We start from the raw sequence: 19,359 nt of genomic DNA, 5'->3' as shown, positions 1-19,359 counted from the left end.
CCTTAGTTGTTTTCTATAAAGTCGCGTATGTGGCAAATGTTCTACGGATCATTCTGAATAACTTTGCCGAAGAGACTATGAGTCTAAAACCGAGCCAGCGATTTTTAAACCAAAGTTTTTCAAGGATCAAAAAATTTTGTTGATGCATGCCAGAGAAACAACAGTCTAGGCTCGGAGATCACGTAATCCAACAAATTTGATTCTCAGATGCTCTGAGTATGAGGAGATCTTTCGCGAGCATACACATTGTAACTTTCTTCACCAGCAAGGAATTAGGGAACTCAGTGGGTTGTTTCATAGTTCACCACATATACTGATGAGCGCAGCCTGTTGAACAATCGCCAATTTTTCCGCGAATGTGGTCAAGTCACGATTGACAGTCAGAAATGGTTTGCTACATGTTTGGAAGGATTGTCAGTTAATCAGCTACCGCTACCTTACGGTCACAATCTTTATTCGAACAGTGCTGTCAAGGATTGAACTATTTGAAAGAAGCAATCGCTTAGAAGCTTCCCGCTTTGGCCAATAGGAGAGATATTGTGTTCCAGCAGAATAACTTCAGGCCATCCATATCGATAGTGAACCGCCAAAAATTACGAGAGCTCGGTTCGTTCTTATGCATATATTTTATAGAAAAAAATCGACCCGCTTTAATACTTACTCTTGTGCGCATTGAGTTTCGACTCGCAAATTGGCCCACTCACGTGACGGACCGTCCGGCATACGAGAATTGCGGATACAAAAACAAAAAAATATTCAAAATTGTTGCAACTTGTGGCAGCCTCCATACAGTATAAGTATGTACCAGTTAAGCCTTCACTGCTGCCAGCAACTCTTCGGTGGCGATGGTTGTTGCCAACAACAATGCGTTGTCTGCATACCATTGGCAGTCACTGTTGGTTGAGTGCTGCTGTGCAGTTAACTCGTAAATTCAATTAACAATTACCAAACTTCACCTCGATTGTGATTTAATTAACTCGTTGTTTTATAAAGTTAAGTTGCTGTTGTTGTTTTAGTTTTCGTTATTTTGACTATGTGGTTTTAACATTTGCCTTTTGGTACTTTACGAGTTGATCTCTCTGTCCACAGTTCATGGATGTACAAGGTGCTTTCCAAAGTAAACAGGACTTTTTGAATCGAGCGCCCCCTGGTGGCGCCATCTATGTGTCGACTGGTGCGTTAGAATCTGCTCTCTTCATCGATTGTGCCAGTGAGAATTGGTATTCTGACATTTCATCGATTGGAAGTGAAATTATTGCGTTTTAAGTGTCAGTATGTTTGTGTTATCGGTGCGAAAATGAACTTCGAACAAAGAGCCAACATTAAATTTTGTTTTAAAATTGTTCAAACTTTTACCGAAACGTTTCAATTGATGAAACAAATTTATGGCGATGATTGCCTATCCCGTACCAGAGTGTACGAGTGGTTTCAACGTTTTCAAAGTGATCGTGAGGACATAAATTACGATCAACCCAATCAAAATCCGTGATCACCAGAAATTCCATTGAAACTATGCGTGAATTCATCAACACTCAGCCGAAATCATCATTGAAATTCATGGAAATGGAATTGAACATATCCAAAACATCGATTTATCGCATTTTGACCGAATATTTGAGCTTACGAAAGGTGTGTGCACGGTTTGTTCCGCACAAATTGACTGACGACCAAAAATTGCTCAGAATCCAACATTCGAAGGACGATTATTTTTGACCAAAAATCACATTTTAACCATTAACCACTCCCCGTATTTACCTGATATGGCACCGTGCGACTTCTTCCTTTTCGAAAAAATGCATTTGCCCATGAAAGGAAAGCGTTATGCAGACGTAGAGACCATTCAAAAGGCTTGCACCGGCATACTGGCGGCCATACCGGCCAACGAGCTAAACCACTCGTTCGACATGCTTTTGGACCATGCAAAAAGCTGTATTGAAGCAGAAGGAGACTATTTTGAATAAAATAAATTGATTTTGCCAAAAAACCATTTGTTCTGTTTTTTTTTTTTAAGTGCTGTTTACTTTGGAACACACCTTGTAAGTCAGCAGTCTAAAGCCATTTTTAACATTGCTGATGCGTTCATTACACTTGTTCCTCACCTCATCAAGGGTTCTCGCTACAACTAAGACCACAATATTGTCTGCATATTCTACTATCTTTACCGCATCCGGCAACGCGACTCTCAGAATGCAATTGTACATAACGTTCCAGAGTACAGAGCCAAGAACTGATCCAGGAACTGTTTCAGGTTCAAATTCAGTGTCATATAGCAGTAAGCTGTTTTCAAAGTAGCTTGCCGCAATTCGGATAAGATAGTCTGGAACCTTTAACTCAGTCAGAGCTCTAATAATTGAAAGCGTTTTCAATGTACTACACAGTATTGTTTGCCACCCCAACGCCACTTATGCCCTTCCAATGCTTTTTCAGCTATTTTGTTAACAGTATTTGCATATAGTATACTCTCTGCTTCGTCCTTTCCGGAAACCGAATTGCATTATGTCAATTAGGTCCCTAATTGTTTACGACGCGAACAGGTAATCCACTGACTTTTACATTTTGGGACATGGTGCCTTCCACGTAGCAGATTTTAACTAGCCGGACCGTGTCAATTTTTATCTGGCGATCTGGTGGGTATATAAATGAAAAGTTAAAACTTACCTGCTCTTATCTTGACTGTTACGAGTAGAAAACTTTCATCGAATAATAAATGAGTAATTAAATAGAGATAGTAATATGGTCCGACTATGAAATTTTCAAAAAAATCTCACTGACATTTGCTAAATATCATTTTTGTTATGAAAGCAAATTACAGATGCTAGAAGCAAAGATATACTTGTATTTGAAACAACTAGCTAAGGTATTCGAAAGGCTCATTACAGAATAACTCAAATGAAAGTTAGCATTTATGCAATTTAATTATGCTTTTTAGGTGTTTACTAACAATTACCAAAGAAAACCACTCCAAAAGACTCACACGCTGCATTTTCACTTTCACCGCAGACAATTTATTGTTGTTTGGTTGATGAAATACATTTGCATAGCTGCTCTGAAATCGTGAGAAGATTAGAAGCAGAAAGTTTAAATGCACACGAGTACTTATGGCAATGCATAAATTAAATTGATTGTAATAAATAACTGGTCCAAATAGAGGTAGTAGTGGTCCAACTTATGGCCATGCATAAATTAAATTGATTGTAATAAAAAACGAAAACTGTTCGAAATAGAGGCAGTTATGGGCCATTTGGGAGTAGTACTGGGCCAAATTGATGTAGTACGGGATATTTGTAAGAGACTAGTCTTCAAAACCTGGTTTCAATTATACAAAATTAGCAAAAATATTTCAATCGAAGCAGATATGCATTTGTAAAGCTAATATTCGCTTGGACCACTTGGGAATTGGTTTGGGACTAGTTACTTAGGTATTACTTTTTCAAATTTTCAACACCATAATGCAAAAACATCTATAACGCGCATTGTTGTTGTCTCACAAAAACAAAGGGCCGCACTTTTCATTCATTAAAATTTTCGTAAGCGTTTTTGTCTGCTTGCCAGCGTATTTGAGTAAAGACAAGTATTTATATACCAACCCACATATGTTTATATATTTTTTGTTGTTTTTCCATTACTTTTCATTTATCTTGAGATCTTTGCCATAATGCGTTGGCGATCCAGTCCTCATAAATCCGCAGGAAAAACGAAAAGCGAAACAAAAAAAATAAAACCAAAACGAAAAAGCATTTACAAATACAAATAAATTATTGACTTTACGACTTGTTTTGATTTTCGCTTTTTTCTGGATTTTTTTGTTTCTTACCAAAACCAACAAGTAAAGTTGCAAAACCAACAAACACTAAAATTGACAGACAGACAGACAGACAGTCTAAGAAAAGTGCATATAGGCAAGCGGATGAACGCACAGTCATGCATACTTACGTATATGAATACATGCATACATATATATACTACACTGCATGCCAGCTTTTTTTTCGCTAACCAGCTATTTGTCTGTCGCACCACAAGCCACCGCTTCCACCGGTCGTTGTCTCTTGCCACACTATGTTGCATTCAGCAGCTTATTTGCTATGCATATGGCCACACGAGCACAAGAAAAAACATAAATACAATATATGTATGTATGTAAGCTCATAAGTCAGGCGCAGGCAGCCGCAGCAATGCAGTGCCAGAACAGCCAACTTCATTCATTCGCTCCGAAGCCAAGCCAGACTTAATGGCTGCTTGACTGACTGCAGTGTGGCTGCCGCTTTGGCACATATGGGACTCGAATGTGAGCTTAACATTTATACATAAGTATGTGTGTATGTATGTACATATATATTTATACATTGTATTGCAGTTTACTTAAACATATTGACTCACGCGTACAATGTTGACGAAAATAAAAGCAACCAACAAATTTTTAACAAAAAAAAAAACATAAAGTGAACATTTTATTCGTTTAAGTATGGAATGGACTAGGTATTATATCCGACCAAGAACTGAACAAGAATGAATGTCCACAAATAATGTTAATGAATTAATAAATGCCGCTATAAGAGCAAAAAGAATTCAGAATTTCTACATCAGCTCCCAGCGGAGATCACTGAAAGTTCTTAGCATTCTATTCGCTTATATACCATAGTATAAATTTTAACTATAACCTCGATTCTTGAGATAACGGTCTGAAATTTTGCAGACGCTATAATCTTCAAAGCAATTTTTCCGATCGCACCACAATAGCATATAGCTGCCATACAAACTGAACGATCGAACTCAGTTTTTTTGTATAGAAAACTTCTTTGTTTGGCAAGATATCTTCACGAAACTTTACATGCATTACTTTCTGAATCAACGTTATAATATTTGAGGAAATTTTCCAGATCGGACCATTATAGCATATAGCTGTCATACAAACTGTACTATCAAAATCAAGTTCTTGTATGGAAAAGTTTTTTGTTCGACAATATATCTTCACGAAATGTGGTATGGATTACTATCTATAGCAAAGCTATAATCTCCAAAAAAGTTTTTCAGATCGAACCACAATAGCATATAGCTGCCATACAAGTTGAACGATCGAACTCGGTTTTTTGTATGGAAAACTAATTTGTTTGACAAGATATCTTCACGAAATGTTGTATAGATTACTGTCTATAGCAAAGCTATAATCTCTAAAGAAGTTTTCCAGATCGGACCACAATAGCATGTAGTTTCCATACAAACTGAACGATAGAGCTAAAGTTCTTGTATGGAAAACTTTTTTATTTGACAAGATATTTTCGCGAAATTTAACATACAGTAATTTCTGAATCAACGCTATAATATCTGAAGAAATTTTCCAGATCGGACCAGTATAGTATATAGCTGCCATACAAACTAATCGATTAGAAGCAAGTTTTTGTATGAAAACTTATTTATTTGTGAAGGGCATTTTGGCTTCGTTGCAAACGAAATTAACGTTTTTGCATTCTCTTTATAAAATTGCTTCCAAAACTAAAATTTTTTATGAGTTTTCTGAATCTTTTAGTTTTTCGCACGCTACCTATACACATTACTCATACGCCCGGTCTAACAAGGACATGGTGATAATTTAAAGAAAGTGAAAGATATTGAAAAATGGCAAAAGACACCCTATTTTGCTATGAAATCTTTTCATTAAATTTATTTACTTGAATATTTTGCTTTATTAGTAATATATTTTAAAATAATTACTCAAATAAAATACTCAATTTTCAAATAATTTTTTTTTTTTAATTTTAACTCTAATGCTCTCTTCAATTAAAGTTTCTAATGAACATAAAATGAAAATTTTCAAGAAGACGTGCAATAAATTCTGCACTTGGTATTAATTCTTAAAAAATTCCCCTGCAAAAAATTCATTTGGGACCGTTAATAAGTTTAGTTATGCTTTAATAAAAATAATTTTTTTTTTATTTAATTTACATAATTTTTCATAATTCCAAAATAATTTCAATTCTTAAATTAAAAATTCTTCACTTCCTTCATATATAATGGAATCTCTTTGGCTATTAGTAAACTCACTTTTCACCAGCACTGTAAACAGCGTTGCCATATTTTATATAGATATACACATAAGTGCACATGTCACTACTTATAGACACTATTAGCGCGGCTACTTGTCTAAGTAAACGAAAAGCAACAACTAGCAACTAGTTGCAGTCGCCAACCACTTTGAAAATGCGAACCTCATACATGCTATTGTTATTGTTGTATACATTATTTGTTGTTGTTGCATATATACAACACTTTTTATTTTTTGTTGTACTCATATACATTCATACATACATATATACATTTTATTGTCGCCGTCATCTTTCAGCGCATAAGTCAACACTTCACCAAAAAGCTATGAATGAAATTTTTCACTTCGCACAAAATCGATTGACACACGAAAACAGGGAAAACAAGTTTCGGTTTTGTTGGGTTGAAAAAATGTAGAAAAAGTTAAGCGTTAATCGCTAAAGAATACAACAAAAGCAAAAGAAACCAAAATCAGGCAAGACACGCGAAGTCGAGCGACTGTAGGCGATGCACGTTGTTGTTAGAATTGCCGAAGAAAAAGCAAAAACAAGAAATAAAATAATATAATAACTTTCTTGTAGTGTATTACACATACAGACATACAAAATATATTAAATTACTTTTTCGAATTTTTTGCTGTAAATATTTGGCATCTTAAATCGTTTGCAAGACTATCGATTTTTTGTTTAATTCTATCTTTAGTATTACGAAATCCATATTTGGCACTCCCAACTGCTTTGCATATTTAATTTCATTTTATACAGATTGGATTATGCAAAGATTAATTTAGAATCGACGCTTTCATCAAGCGATTGGCTATTAATTTTTGGTCGTCAGCATTAGCTCATTCGCGATTTGTGTGTTTCTTTGTTTTTGCTTTATGTTTCAAGGACAGCTTCATTATATTGCCTATTGTTTTAAGAAAAATCGAAAGATTGTTGTTCAGCCTTTTTTATACATTTCGGAAACCTAAAAAAATTAGCGTTCTTGAGTCACATTTAGTGAGTTATAAAAGTGTGCAAAAAATATTATGTCAGTATATACTTTTGTGTCTAAAATCGATTCAAAACTTTATTTTGTTTATGAATATGAGCCAAACTATTTCCTTGTAGTTGTAATCCTAATTAGAAACCAAATTTCGCAAAAAAAAGGTGTTATTGATGACTTTTGCTCATAAGTGAACTTAAACTTACTTAACTTAAACTTCGCAGCCTAGAGAATATAAATTATCCATTTCGAAGTTCCCTACTTTTTTAAAGAAAAAACACAGAAACTTAATATTTAATGTGGAATGTTTATTATCATTCACAATAACATTCTTTGAAATTTATTTTTTAAGGATTATCTCTTTCAAATGTTGCCCGCGACTGCGTCTCAGATGATCCATTCGTTGAGTCCGATTTTCGATGACTCGTTTGATCATTTCGACTGGTAACTGGCGAATGACAAGCGTGATGTTTTGCTCCAAGGCCTGAATCGAAGCGGGATTGTCCGCATAGACTTTAGACTTTACATATCTCCACAGGAAAAAAGTCAAACGGTTTAATATAACACGATTTTGGTGGTCAATCGACCGGCCCAAAGCGTAAAATTATCTGCTCACCGAAGTGTTTTTTCAAGTAAATCCATGGATTGATGCCATGTGTTGGAAGTGGCACCGTCTTGTTGCAACCAAATGTCGCCGAGATCACTAGCGTCAATTTCAAGCATGAAATAGTCGGTAATCATATCGCGATCATCATTCACGGTTACGTTTTCACCTGCATCATTTTTTATTTTTTGAATGAAATGGCAGTTCTTAAATCTCTTCAGATTGCTATTCACCCCAAATGTGGAAATTTTTCTTCTTTACATACCATTTGAGCCAAAAATGCGCCTCATCGCTCAACAAAATTTGGTTCGGAAACGTCGGCTCTTTTTCAAGAGCCCATAGAGCAAATTTCTTAACGTAAGTAAGAAAGGAGATTCCTTTTCTACAAACTTTTCGCCCTCGGAGAACTTAGTACCGTTTCAACGCGAATTTTTATGTAAGAAGGCAAATATACATGCGTTCTGAGAACTAAGGCTCAATGAGACCCTGAAATCGGTGAATTGTTCAAGAAAAGGTGACGTTAGTCTATTGATTTTTCATGTTTGTGACATTTGGGAATATTTCCGGAGGTTTTTTGTAAGTGTTTTGATGACTGGAAAATCCGTTGGCTGAAATGGACAAATTTCACCTTTCAATTTGATCACAGTAGTACCTCCCAGGGATATGTGGGTGGAGCAAAGTCGCTGGTGGAAAGGCGCAGTGAGTATTTTCACAAATGGCTCGAAGCTCTAAGGAAATGTTGAAAGAGGAGAATTCTGTTGGAAGCTCGCAATCAACTCTGGTTTCAGACTACCAGACTACTCTAGTGTCTTTCAAGCAAAAAATGGCAGCGAGCTCAGCAAATATTGGTCAACAACCAGCACTTGTTAAGTTACGAAAGCCTTGTGACCCAGAGTGGAACATAAAAGGCACATTGAACTGCTAGCTCTTAACAAAGTACACACCGCCGCAATGATGGGGGTCCGAATTGGACGTTGTCCGATTTGAACTCACGGGGACGCCAACTCAAAGATTCAAGTAAAATTATGAGGTGTAAATATCTCGACACTTTCTTCTTTATTGCCTAGTTTTCGCTAAATTAAGGTTGAAACATCTCAGTAGCCATCCTTTCTACGAACCCGACGTATTGGCTGGAGTTGATATTAGTCATTTCAATAAATTTCTTCGGTCTTTTTAAAACATAACCATACGTATGAGATCTGGGCATAGCAACGACGTCTCTAGCTGTCTAAGTGAGACTCGTTACGCATGAAAAATCAGCCTCTTTACTTAACCTAAAATAGTATGATGAACGAGTTGGACTCATCTAAGTCCTCTATTTGTGGGTAGAATATACTAAGATCGAAAATGGTAGCCAATTAACTCTAAGTATTGAAAAATGTATTTTAGTTTTGCTGGCAATAATGGCTTTACTTTAATCGCTATAAACACCCTTAAGAGAACACAGCCATATACATTGTCATTAGTCGTTTGGAGAAAGAGTTTCCAGCATCTGTCAGCACTCTATGATAAACCCATATTTTATGAACCAGAAAACCGTATAGCAACATTAAATATTGTTCTCTTGCCAGAGATTAGAAATAATTTTCAACTTGTCCCAAATTTGTCAAGGCTGCAAACACCATATTGCCTCGGTTCTTATCGCTCTACAACAACACAAACAACATTTACATACTTGACTACACCAATTAACCCATTTACCTTTTTCTTTTGACAATAACAAATAATCGATAATTTGTTAATCCACACATGTGCCGCTCTATTTATGCGTGTCGTGTACGTGTGTGTGTGTGTGTGCGAATGTCTTTGGCTTCAAGAACAGCTGCAATTGTTCTCAATGCACTTCAAATGCGAGCTTATCGACTTATGTGCAACGAAACGTTTATATGCAGACTTAAGAGCAGGCATATATGTATATATGTATGGTGTTATTATGTATGTACATAAGTATGTAAATATGCAGGCACAGTACTGAAAATAGAAACACTTAAAAAATTGTGTCTAGTAAGCAGTTGTTTGCTGAGATAATCGTCGGGCGATTAATGCCACAAAAGTAGAGCAAACAAGCTTTAGCTTTATAATCAAAATTTTGGTGAATTATTTACATAAACATACACATATATGTACAAATGTATGCATATATTTACTATCACATGCAAACAAAATTTATTGTGCCACTTAAGATAAATATCACGTTCAGAATATCTTGTTTTAATAAGCATTGACTGTAAAGGGGTTAAATTAAGTAAATAAATAACGGTATAACTGAAATTTTAAGTACACATAGGTTCGCTATATTTTATCTATACTGATTTTTCAAAAAAAAATTTAATTATCCAGTTGAATTCAGAGAGCAGAGCTTCGAAAGACTTGAAAAAAGTTGTGTTGTGGCTTGCACTCAACACTTTATATTATACCAGTCTAAGCGATTTATACCAGTTGCATGTTCGATTCGCCACAATCCAATTTGTGATTATATATGTATCATTTGAGAGCATATAGCTTATTTTGGCTATCCAAAACTAGCATAAACATTTCTTAGCTAAACAATAATAGAAACTTCTAATATTTGCTGTCTTCGAATCACCAAAAGGTAGGGGCAAATCAAAGCAACAAATGACAAGATAAACTGGTATAATGAAAGAGAAATGTAACAGCAAGCTGTTATGCGACTCTACTAGATACCCATATACCATATATTGAACTAAAGTCAAATGAATATCAACTTCGTTGCTTTCAAATATTTTTGAGGAAAGTGTAAAGTATAAGTGAGTCGTAGAGGACTCTTCTGTATTTAGGATAATACTTCTTGCCTGAAACCGCTTCACTGAGTCATAGAGGGCCCTTCTATTTTCATCATAATTTCTCTCTCCCCGAAACTGTTTACCAAATTTAATTTTTCATATTTTTTCTTTACTTGCTTCTTCTAGAACACTAGATATAAAAGAAGAAGATGACGATAAAGACGACATACAGGCGTTTTCTCCACCAACGAATTACATAACGATATCTCAAGGAAAAATTCAGCTAGTACACCAACAACGCTCGCAGGAAAGTGATATTTCCGATGCGCAAAATCGAAAAGATCGGGTAAGTCTCTATAAAAAAAAACTGAAAGGGTTATAAAATTGTGTACTAATCTTTAACAACCTTAGAACTAACAATAAAATTAAAAAATAAAAATAATTAAAAAAGTGCATTGATAAGTAATTTTACTGCATTTCCTGTTGTAATTAACCCTTGGCTGCTTAAAGTTTTTCTTTTTCTTTAAAAAGAATTTTGTTGATTTCATTATAGAAGTAATCAATTAGAAAAATCCAAATCAAACTCTGCATTCGATAATATATTTTTTTGGTTCTACCGGTACACATTTTTATTGGCATTACCATAATATCTAATGAGGGGCTAGCCACTTTCGACTTTTCGTACAAATCACTCAGAACTGTCGACAGGCTTTTGAAATAATTTAGATAATTTCGAATACTTATCGGTTTAGTTGAAGACTCGTGAATATTATTTTATTATGTGCGAGATCTTGAGGTCTTAATTTCAACCAATTTATCCAAGCACTTTCGACTTTAGGTCCAAATCACTCGAAACTATCGATAGGCTTCTGGATGTCTTCTAAAATAATTTCAAATCTCTATATAATTGAAGACTCACCGTTCGTCATATTATTATCTGCGAGGTCTTGAGATTCAAATACTTCATAATTTCAACCAATTTATCCAAGCACTTTCGACTTTAGGTCCAAATTACTCAAAATTATCGACATGCTTCTAGAGATGTCTTGAAATGATTTAAATAATTTCTATTTAGTCGAAGACCCGCTGATCATTATATTTTTATATGAGAGGTCTTGAGACTCATGCAGCTATTAATTTTAACCAATGGAAATCTAAATTCGCCTGCATTCTACTCCACTTATTTTAAAACGTTTATGAAAACTATTTGAGCTGAAAATTCCAGCATTTGAAGGAGATGATCAAAGGAGATGTTCCCTTCCTTCTAACCATATACACTCCCAAACTCGATGGATATGTCTTAGTGTTCTTTACATACTTCTCCCAGAGCAATTTTGTTCAGTAGCCATAAAGTTCTATAAAAATCTTATTCTTGAAAAATTTGTATATCTCAAAATTTTTTTATGAAAACCTGATTTTGATTTCGATTGCCTCTGAGTTCAGAAGATTTACACTACTATTATGCCTAGGAGAAATCGTTAACTACTTTGCTAGCGATATACAAGTATGTATTTAAGAAACTTTCTGTCATGTGAAAGCAGAGGAAAGTTCTCTTTTAGACTTCTTCTTACTAGCCTTGACTAAAGAAACCAATGCCAGATACATATTATTTTTTATACCGTATTTTCCTATAGAGATGATATGATTTCTAAGTGTCGTTTTGGCCATTTTTAATATGTCATGATCTGCAATTTTGTTCACCTGTACTCGTTATTCGTCGAATTGTTGGAAATTTCGGGAGTCCATTTTCTTTACATAATGTGCCAAGTGCCAATAAGACAAAGAACGGCTCGAAGTAATGAAAATATTGCTGCCGTTCAGGCAAGTCTTCAAGAAGACCGTAATTTGTCGATTCCAAGGCGTTCTCAAGAGTTTGAACCGTCTCAAACCGCAATCTGACGAATTTTCAAAAAGGATTTAGACGCGCATCTATATAAAATTGTGCGCACTCAAGAACTGAAGCCATTGAATTAGCATAAACGTCGTGAATTTGCTGATTTTGCCTTGGAACAACTTGAAAACGATAACGATTTTTTTAAGAAAATCAACTTCTCCGATTAGACTCACTTTCATCTGAGTGGTGCGGAAAAAAAACTGTCGATTCTGGTGCGAAGAAAATTCACAAATTATTCATGAACAGCCATTACATTCACCTAAATTTACAGTTTGTTGTGGTTTTTGGTCTGATGGAATCTTCACACCATTCGTACTTCTTTCGAAATGAACCTGGTGATGCCGTTACTGTCAAGAGCGGTATAAATCGATAAAACCCAATTTTTAGGGCCGCAATTGGAAGAAGTTGCTCTTGACAACATCCGGTTCCAACAAGACGTGGCTACGTGCCACACAGCACGTGCAACAACTGAATTATTACAAGAAAAGTTTGGAGTTTCGATTATTTTGAGAAATTATGACATTAAATGGTTCCAAGAAGTTGTGATTTAACACCTTTAGATAACTTCTTTGAAGTCATTGATCTCTAGCTATAAAACAGACTCTCTTCAAGTTTTAGAAGTCAATATTAAACGTACTAATTATGACATACGACTTGATTTTGTGGAAAAAGTACTCAAAAATTGAGTTCATCGAATTCGTTCCTGTAAAAGAAGTTGTGGAGGCTATTTGAACGATGTTATATTCAGATTGTTTTTTTTTATTGTATCGAAGAATTATTGTACATTCCTTTTTTTTTAAGAAATCATATCACTCTCTCTAGAAAAACCCGGTTAAAACTATTGTTTTATTCTTCGTAGACAATATTTTTCAAAAATTTAGTCTTTCATTAGTGATGCGGACTTTTATCAACCTTTATTTTTCGTAACACAATTTTATTTTAATTATTTTCACTGAAGAGTGCTAAGGTCACATAACCTAGCTAATAAAAATGTCTAAAAATAAATTACTTCATTCGGAAAAAATTTCAATATTCACTAAATAAACTTCCTCATCTTCGATTGTCAAACCAGAACTTGTCAATGCACTTTTTACAATAAGTAAATGCAGATTTGAGTAATAAACTAATACAACTATAATCAAGAGTATGTATGTATCTTTCAAGAGTAGTGCTTTTGTAGTTTGTATGCGGTTTGGGTAAATTATGGTAATTATGATTATTGTAATTACATTTAAAAGTGGTAATTGTAGCTAATGACATGGTATAGTTGTTATCAAATATTTATGTAAATTTGTATATACACATACATACTTACATGTATAAATTGTGTAAAAAATGTTTATTTTCAGCTTTTTAGAATTCCAAATGCAAATATTTTCTAATTATAGCTCCAAGTAATTACCCGCTTAATAGTTAAAGCTGTTTTCATGTAAATCAACACAATTCATTTGTTCAAAGGTGTCGGTTGCTGCATTATAAATAACTCACTTAATTTATGCAATTACACTGTGCTGCATAAAAAAGTGGTCACCTTGGCGACAAGTGATTTCGGAAAAATATTTATGTGGCGTTCGGTGTTGGTAAAAAAAAATTTGTTTGATTGAGTAACACTACAACTTCAAAGAATTTATAATTTTTATACTCTCGCAACAAAGTTGCTAAGGAGAGTATTATAGTTTTGTTCACATAACGGTTGTTTGTAAGTGTTAATACTAAAAGAGTCAGATATAGAGTTATATATACCAAAGTGATTAGGGTGACGAGTAGAGTTCAAATCCGGATGTCTGTCTGTCCGTCCGTCCGTCCGTCCGTGCAAGCTGTAACTTGAGTAAAAATTGAGATATCATGATGAAACTTGGTACACGTATTTCTTGACTCCATAAGAAGGTTAAGTTCGAAGATGGGCTAAATCGGCCCACTGCCACGCCCACAAAATGGCGGAAACCGAAAACCTATTAAGTGTCATAACTAAGCCATAAATAAAGATATTAAAGTGAAATTTGGCACACAGGATCGCATTAGGGAGGGGCATATTTGGACGCAATTGTTTTGGAAAAGTGGGCGTGGCCTCGCCCCCTACTAAGTTTTTTGTACATATCTCAGAAACTACTATAGCTATGTCAACCAAATTCTACAGAGTCGTTTCCTTCAGGTATTTTCATATACAGTTCAAAAATGGAAGAAATCGGATAATAACCACGCCCACCTCCCATACAAAGGTTATGTTGAAAATCACTAAAAGTGCGTTAACCGACTAACAAAAAACGTCAGAAACACTAAATTTTAGGGAAGAAATTGCAGAAGGAAGCTGCACCCAGGCTTTTTTTAAAAATTGAAAATGGGCGTGGCCTCGCCCACTTATGGACCAAAAACCATATCTCGGGAACTACTAGACCGATTTCAATGAAATTCGGTATGTAATATTTTCTTAACACCCTGATGACATGTACAAAATATGGGTGAAATCGGTTCACAACCACGCCTTCTTCCAATATAACGCTATTTTGAATTCCATCTGATGCCTTCTCTGTATAATATATACATTAGGAACCAATGATGATAGCGGAATAAAACTTTACACAAATACGGTATTTGAAAAATATGTAAATGACTGATAATGAAATCTCGATTATCACTTTATCGTGCGAGAGTATAAAATGTTCGGTGACACCCGAACTTAGCCTTTCCTTACTTGTTTTATGTTATGTTTAATATGTCAGATTCTCTGGTCTTAATAATTATTCTGCGGTTATTAGCTGTTAATGAATGTCAATGCGTTTGGTAATGATACATATTATTCTATATCGCTTTGAAAATTTATGAAACATTGACACCAAAAGGTCCATTCAAGGATGTCAATAACTGCTAAAACCATCTGTGAAGGCACTCAACCGCATACTTACATGTAACGGGTTATCCCTTTCGAGGTTCCCTACCTTTTTCTAAAGAAAAACACATAAACTTAAAATTTATTGGGGAATGTTTATCATCATTCTAAACAACATTTTTTGGCACTTATTTTTTGAAGATTATCTCTTTCAAATGTTGGTATCAAATGGCCCATCCGTTGAGTCCAATTTTCAATGACTCGTTCGAGCATTTCGAGTGGTAACTGGTGAATGACACGCATTATGCTTTGCCAAAAGACCTGAAATGAACAAGGATTGTCTGCATAGACTTTAAACTTTACATGTCCACACCACAGCAAACTATTCATTTTCCTGGATGAAATGGCTGCTCTTGAACCTTTTCAGGTTGCTCTTCGTCCCAACTGCGGCAGTTTTGCTGGTTTACATACCCATTAAGCCAGAAATGGACCTCATCGTTGATCAAAACTTGACTCAGGTCTTCTTGGAACTTTTCAAGAGCCCTACAGACCGAAGTGATGTCCCTTCCTAAGATCGTTCTTGTACAATCTGTATTTTGTACGCTTTCAATTTAAGATCTCGTCGTAAAAACGTCACTTTGTGTCATACGTCAGTCCGAGTTGCTGCGAAAGGCGCCAAATCGACTCCATACGGTCTTCGTATACACTCTCAGCTACAGCTGCTATATATTCTTCACTGCATGCTGAACGTGGTCTATTCGGTCGAATATTATCCAATAATGAATGTTGGGTCTCAAGATGGGTGAAGGTGTTGCGAATAATACGCACAGTAATCCGATTACGTTGACCATAAGTTGAGCAAAGCGCGCAAAATACGTTCTTTACTGAACATGAGTTTTCATAATAAGTCTTTTCGTGATGAAATACCAAATAATACTGAACAAAAATAACGTAAAACTTTGACACGACTGACGCGAGTTCTATCAAAGAAAGGCTATTGAAATAAGTACCTCCACCTGATCTAATGTCACATGTTTCTAAATTTTTTAGACAAATATTTCTATAAGACACTTTCACCTGCTACTCTTCAGATCTCTTGAATCACTAATTACGAAGCTAGCGTGAATTTTCCTTAAAAGAAGTATTTTACCAGAATAACTCCGCAAAATGACAGATAATACCGAACATCCAGTCTTTACTGAACTGATTCGAAAAAAATTTATTTAGCGCTTAAACAGTTGTAAGAACTTTTTCTATTAAAGCATATTGTTCCGCTCTCAACTGCTTCATCAGTGCTTAGCACGGTGGTTATAGTATTACTTACACTATTAACAAAAATGTCAGATGTTACTACCTTATAAGTCACCTATCGGTTAAGACACCGGTTAGTTACCCAATAGCGCTACCAGATATTTCGGTTAAAATGTCTATGATTTCATTAAGATCCAATTGACAATTCTAACCGAAACTCTTGTGTACATATGATAGATCATCTTTTCCTTACATACATAGGCCTTATGAGTTGTACGGTGTTTACGTGTTAGTTTCCGCGCTATTCCTTTCAATGTATTGGAGTTTCGGAAGCCGTGACTTGCCGTTTAAAACTGTGGTCCCATTGTAACGACTGTTAGAGATTTTTTACTAACTTATCTATACCAACTCTTAAATACTTGCTTAACGGGGGTTTGGCACGTAAGTTATGGGGATTCAGCCTTAAACATGTATCGCATTACACCACAAATCTTCCACACTTCGGTCTTCACTGAGGAAATTCCCTTGCTTGATCTCACATAACTATCTTTCTTGTCTGGGTTAAGAGCATAATTTAATCAAAAAGAAAATGAAGATGACTTTTGAGTTGGATTTTAACAAAACCAAGTGTAAATCTACACAGCTCGGGTGTTACAAACTTCGTGGTAAGCTTAATATACCATGCTCAGGATGTAAATGATATTGTAGCCATAATCACTAAAAAGCAATGCTGTTCGCATTCAATGTGCTGTAGACTTAAATTTTATATGTATTTATGTCTTTAAGGCTTTTTAATCGCCTCTACAATCTCTACGCTTTTCGGCGCTCAAGCCAAAAGTGTCACTTACACCATAAGTATAACCCCCGAGTCATTAGTTAACCTTCAATAATTTCAAGATTGTGTAGAACACAACTAGGTTAATTACACATTTATTTACTTGAAATGATGAGTGACTTGCTTTACCTCATTAAATAACTAATTTAGCATTGAGAAGAGCCACTAACTTTATGAGAGAGATGCACAAAGCAAGCTGATACCATATACAATCATATTAACACACAGTTATGCCTTAACCCTTTAACATTTCTACACATCTAACGGTAAAAATATGATTACTAGAGTAAACATAACACAAAAACAACAGCAATTTCATGCAACAAGAAAAAAGTTTAGAATATATACAAAGGAAAAGAGGCGTAAATATGTAGAGTTTGAAATTAAAAATTGAAAAAAGTGTCAGAAAAAACATAAAAAATGCAGAAGAAAAGTATAATCTCAATTGCAACCGACATTTGAGGCAAGCGCAGTCAACGAGCAGCAACAACAACCATATACATACAATAGCCAACACTGTAATTAGAACGAGGCGAGATTTTATGTTTCGTGGGCATGACATGCAACTTGGGGCAAGAACACCTGTGTTTCATTTCGAGTATGCACAAACATACAAAAATACTTATATACATACATATTATACTTATATATGAATATGTGTTATACATATATATGCCTACATGCAATGTAATGCCTATATGCAACTGAGCTATAGATTTTTATGTGTACTTCTTGGCTCATAATTCCATAGCCATTATACTTGTATACAAATCTTCATATGTATAGGTATGCATTTGGACCTCTTGCCGCGTCTCGCATGCTGTTTGATGTCAGTCTGCCGATAAAAAACTCGAACGTCTAATACATCATAGTCACAATCGCTTACAACGCTCCCACATGCAGGCTTGGTGTCTTGGCTCGCATGCGTTATTCTCTAACTGTTCATTCGAATAATAATTTATAAAAAAAAAAACAATCATATTCTTTAAAAGAATTATATTCATGTGAACTTTTGAACTTGAGCAACGCTGCTTGATAATCACTCAGAATATTCTTTCACTTTGTTCAAAAAGCAATTAACTGGCAATAAGGTGTTTTTGTATTGAATATACAGTCATCATTCTTTTCATAATAAGCTTATGAAAAATTATGATAAATCTGAAAAATCGTCGATTATACATTTTATATGATTTGTCACGGTATTACCTGCAGCTTTGGTGGTGTGGACAGTCAGAAAACGGCGGGTGTTTTTACTATGGTCAAAAAATTAGTAAGACTTTGTTCATAATTTTAAAATTCTTTCTTTATTTTTCAAAATGTATGTAGGCCCCTCAAAGTATTCCGCCTTGACCCCAATACACTTTTGCCAACTTTTCACGAATCCTTGAAACAGTTTTTAAAGTCAATTTCCCGATTAGCCTTCAATGCGCATAGCGGTTCACGTTTAAGGTCTTCAATTGACTCAAAATAGTTTCCCCGGAGCGATCGTTGGAATTTACTGAATAGTTGAAGGTCACATGAAGCCAAATCAGGTGAATACGGTGGTTGCGGCACGATATTGGTTGAAAAATTGGGGAAAAACTCACGAAGAAAAAATGCAGTATGCGACGGTGCATTATCGTGATGCAAAAACCAAGAGTTGTCGTCCCATAATTCCGGCCTCTTTTTACGAATAGCTTCGCGCAAACGACGCATAACACTCATATAGTATTCCTTGTTGACAGTTTGACCGATGCGGAGTGCACCACACCTCGATAATCGAACGCTTTGACGTAATTTTTCGGCTTCAGCTCACTTTTGCCACGATATTTGGCCTATTGATCGTCTGTTTCCGGGTCGTAAGCATACATCAAAGATTCATAGCCAGTAATAGTACATTTCATGACATCCTAGAAACCATTGTTTCAATCAAAAACACTTGCTCGCGACAAACAATTATCACCGAAGATCTTTTCCAACATTCTGAAGGTTTTAATCCCGTACACAAAATTGAATGGAACTTCTTGGTTGAATAATTTCACTCATCGTAGAAATCGCCGAATGTGCGTTTTGTACTTCAGAAAGACAAGCGTGTACTAAACACTAATGATTATTTTGATGTGACATTTTTCACAGAGATCACTGACAGTCATACCAATCTAGAAAAACAACGGCATGAGCAGTGCTCATTACCAAAAT

At 35.2% G+C, this 19,359-nt stretch overlaps 1 protein-coding gene across 2 annotated transcripts in view; it reads left to right on the top strand.

Annotated features, from left to right (window-relative positions):
• Positions 1 to 19,359, top strand: part of LOC126756473 (uncharacterized) — a 179,635-nt gene that overhangs the window by 92,220 nt on the left and 68,056 nt on the right. For both annotated transcript variants that reach the window (XM_050469544.1, XM_050469543.1), the window contains exon 3: positions 10,561 to 10,720. In XM_050469544.1, coding sequence (XP_050325501.1) covers positions 10,561 to 10,720 — 160 coding nt within the window. The remainder of the gene's footprint in view (positions 1 to 10,560; positions 10,721 to 19,359) is intronic.

The sequence above is a fragment of the Bactrocera neohumeralis genome, chromosome 4, assembly GCF_024586455.1.
Source record: "Bactrocera neohumeralis isolate Rockhampton chromosome 4, APGP_CSIRO_Bneo_wtdbg2-racon-allhic-juicebox.fasta_v2, whole genome shotgun sequence".
NCBI lineage: Eukaryota > Metazoa > Arthropoda > Insecta > Diptera > Tephritidae > Bactrocera > Bactrocera neohumeralis.
This window is presented reverse-complemented; position numbering and strand designations above follow the sequence as displayed.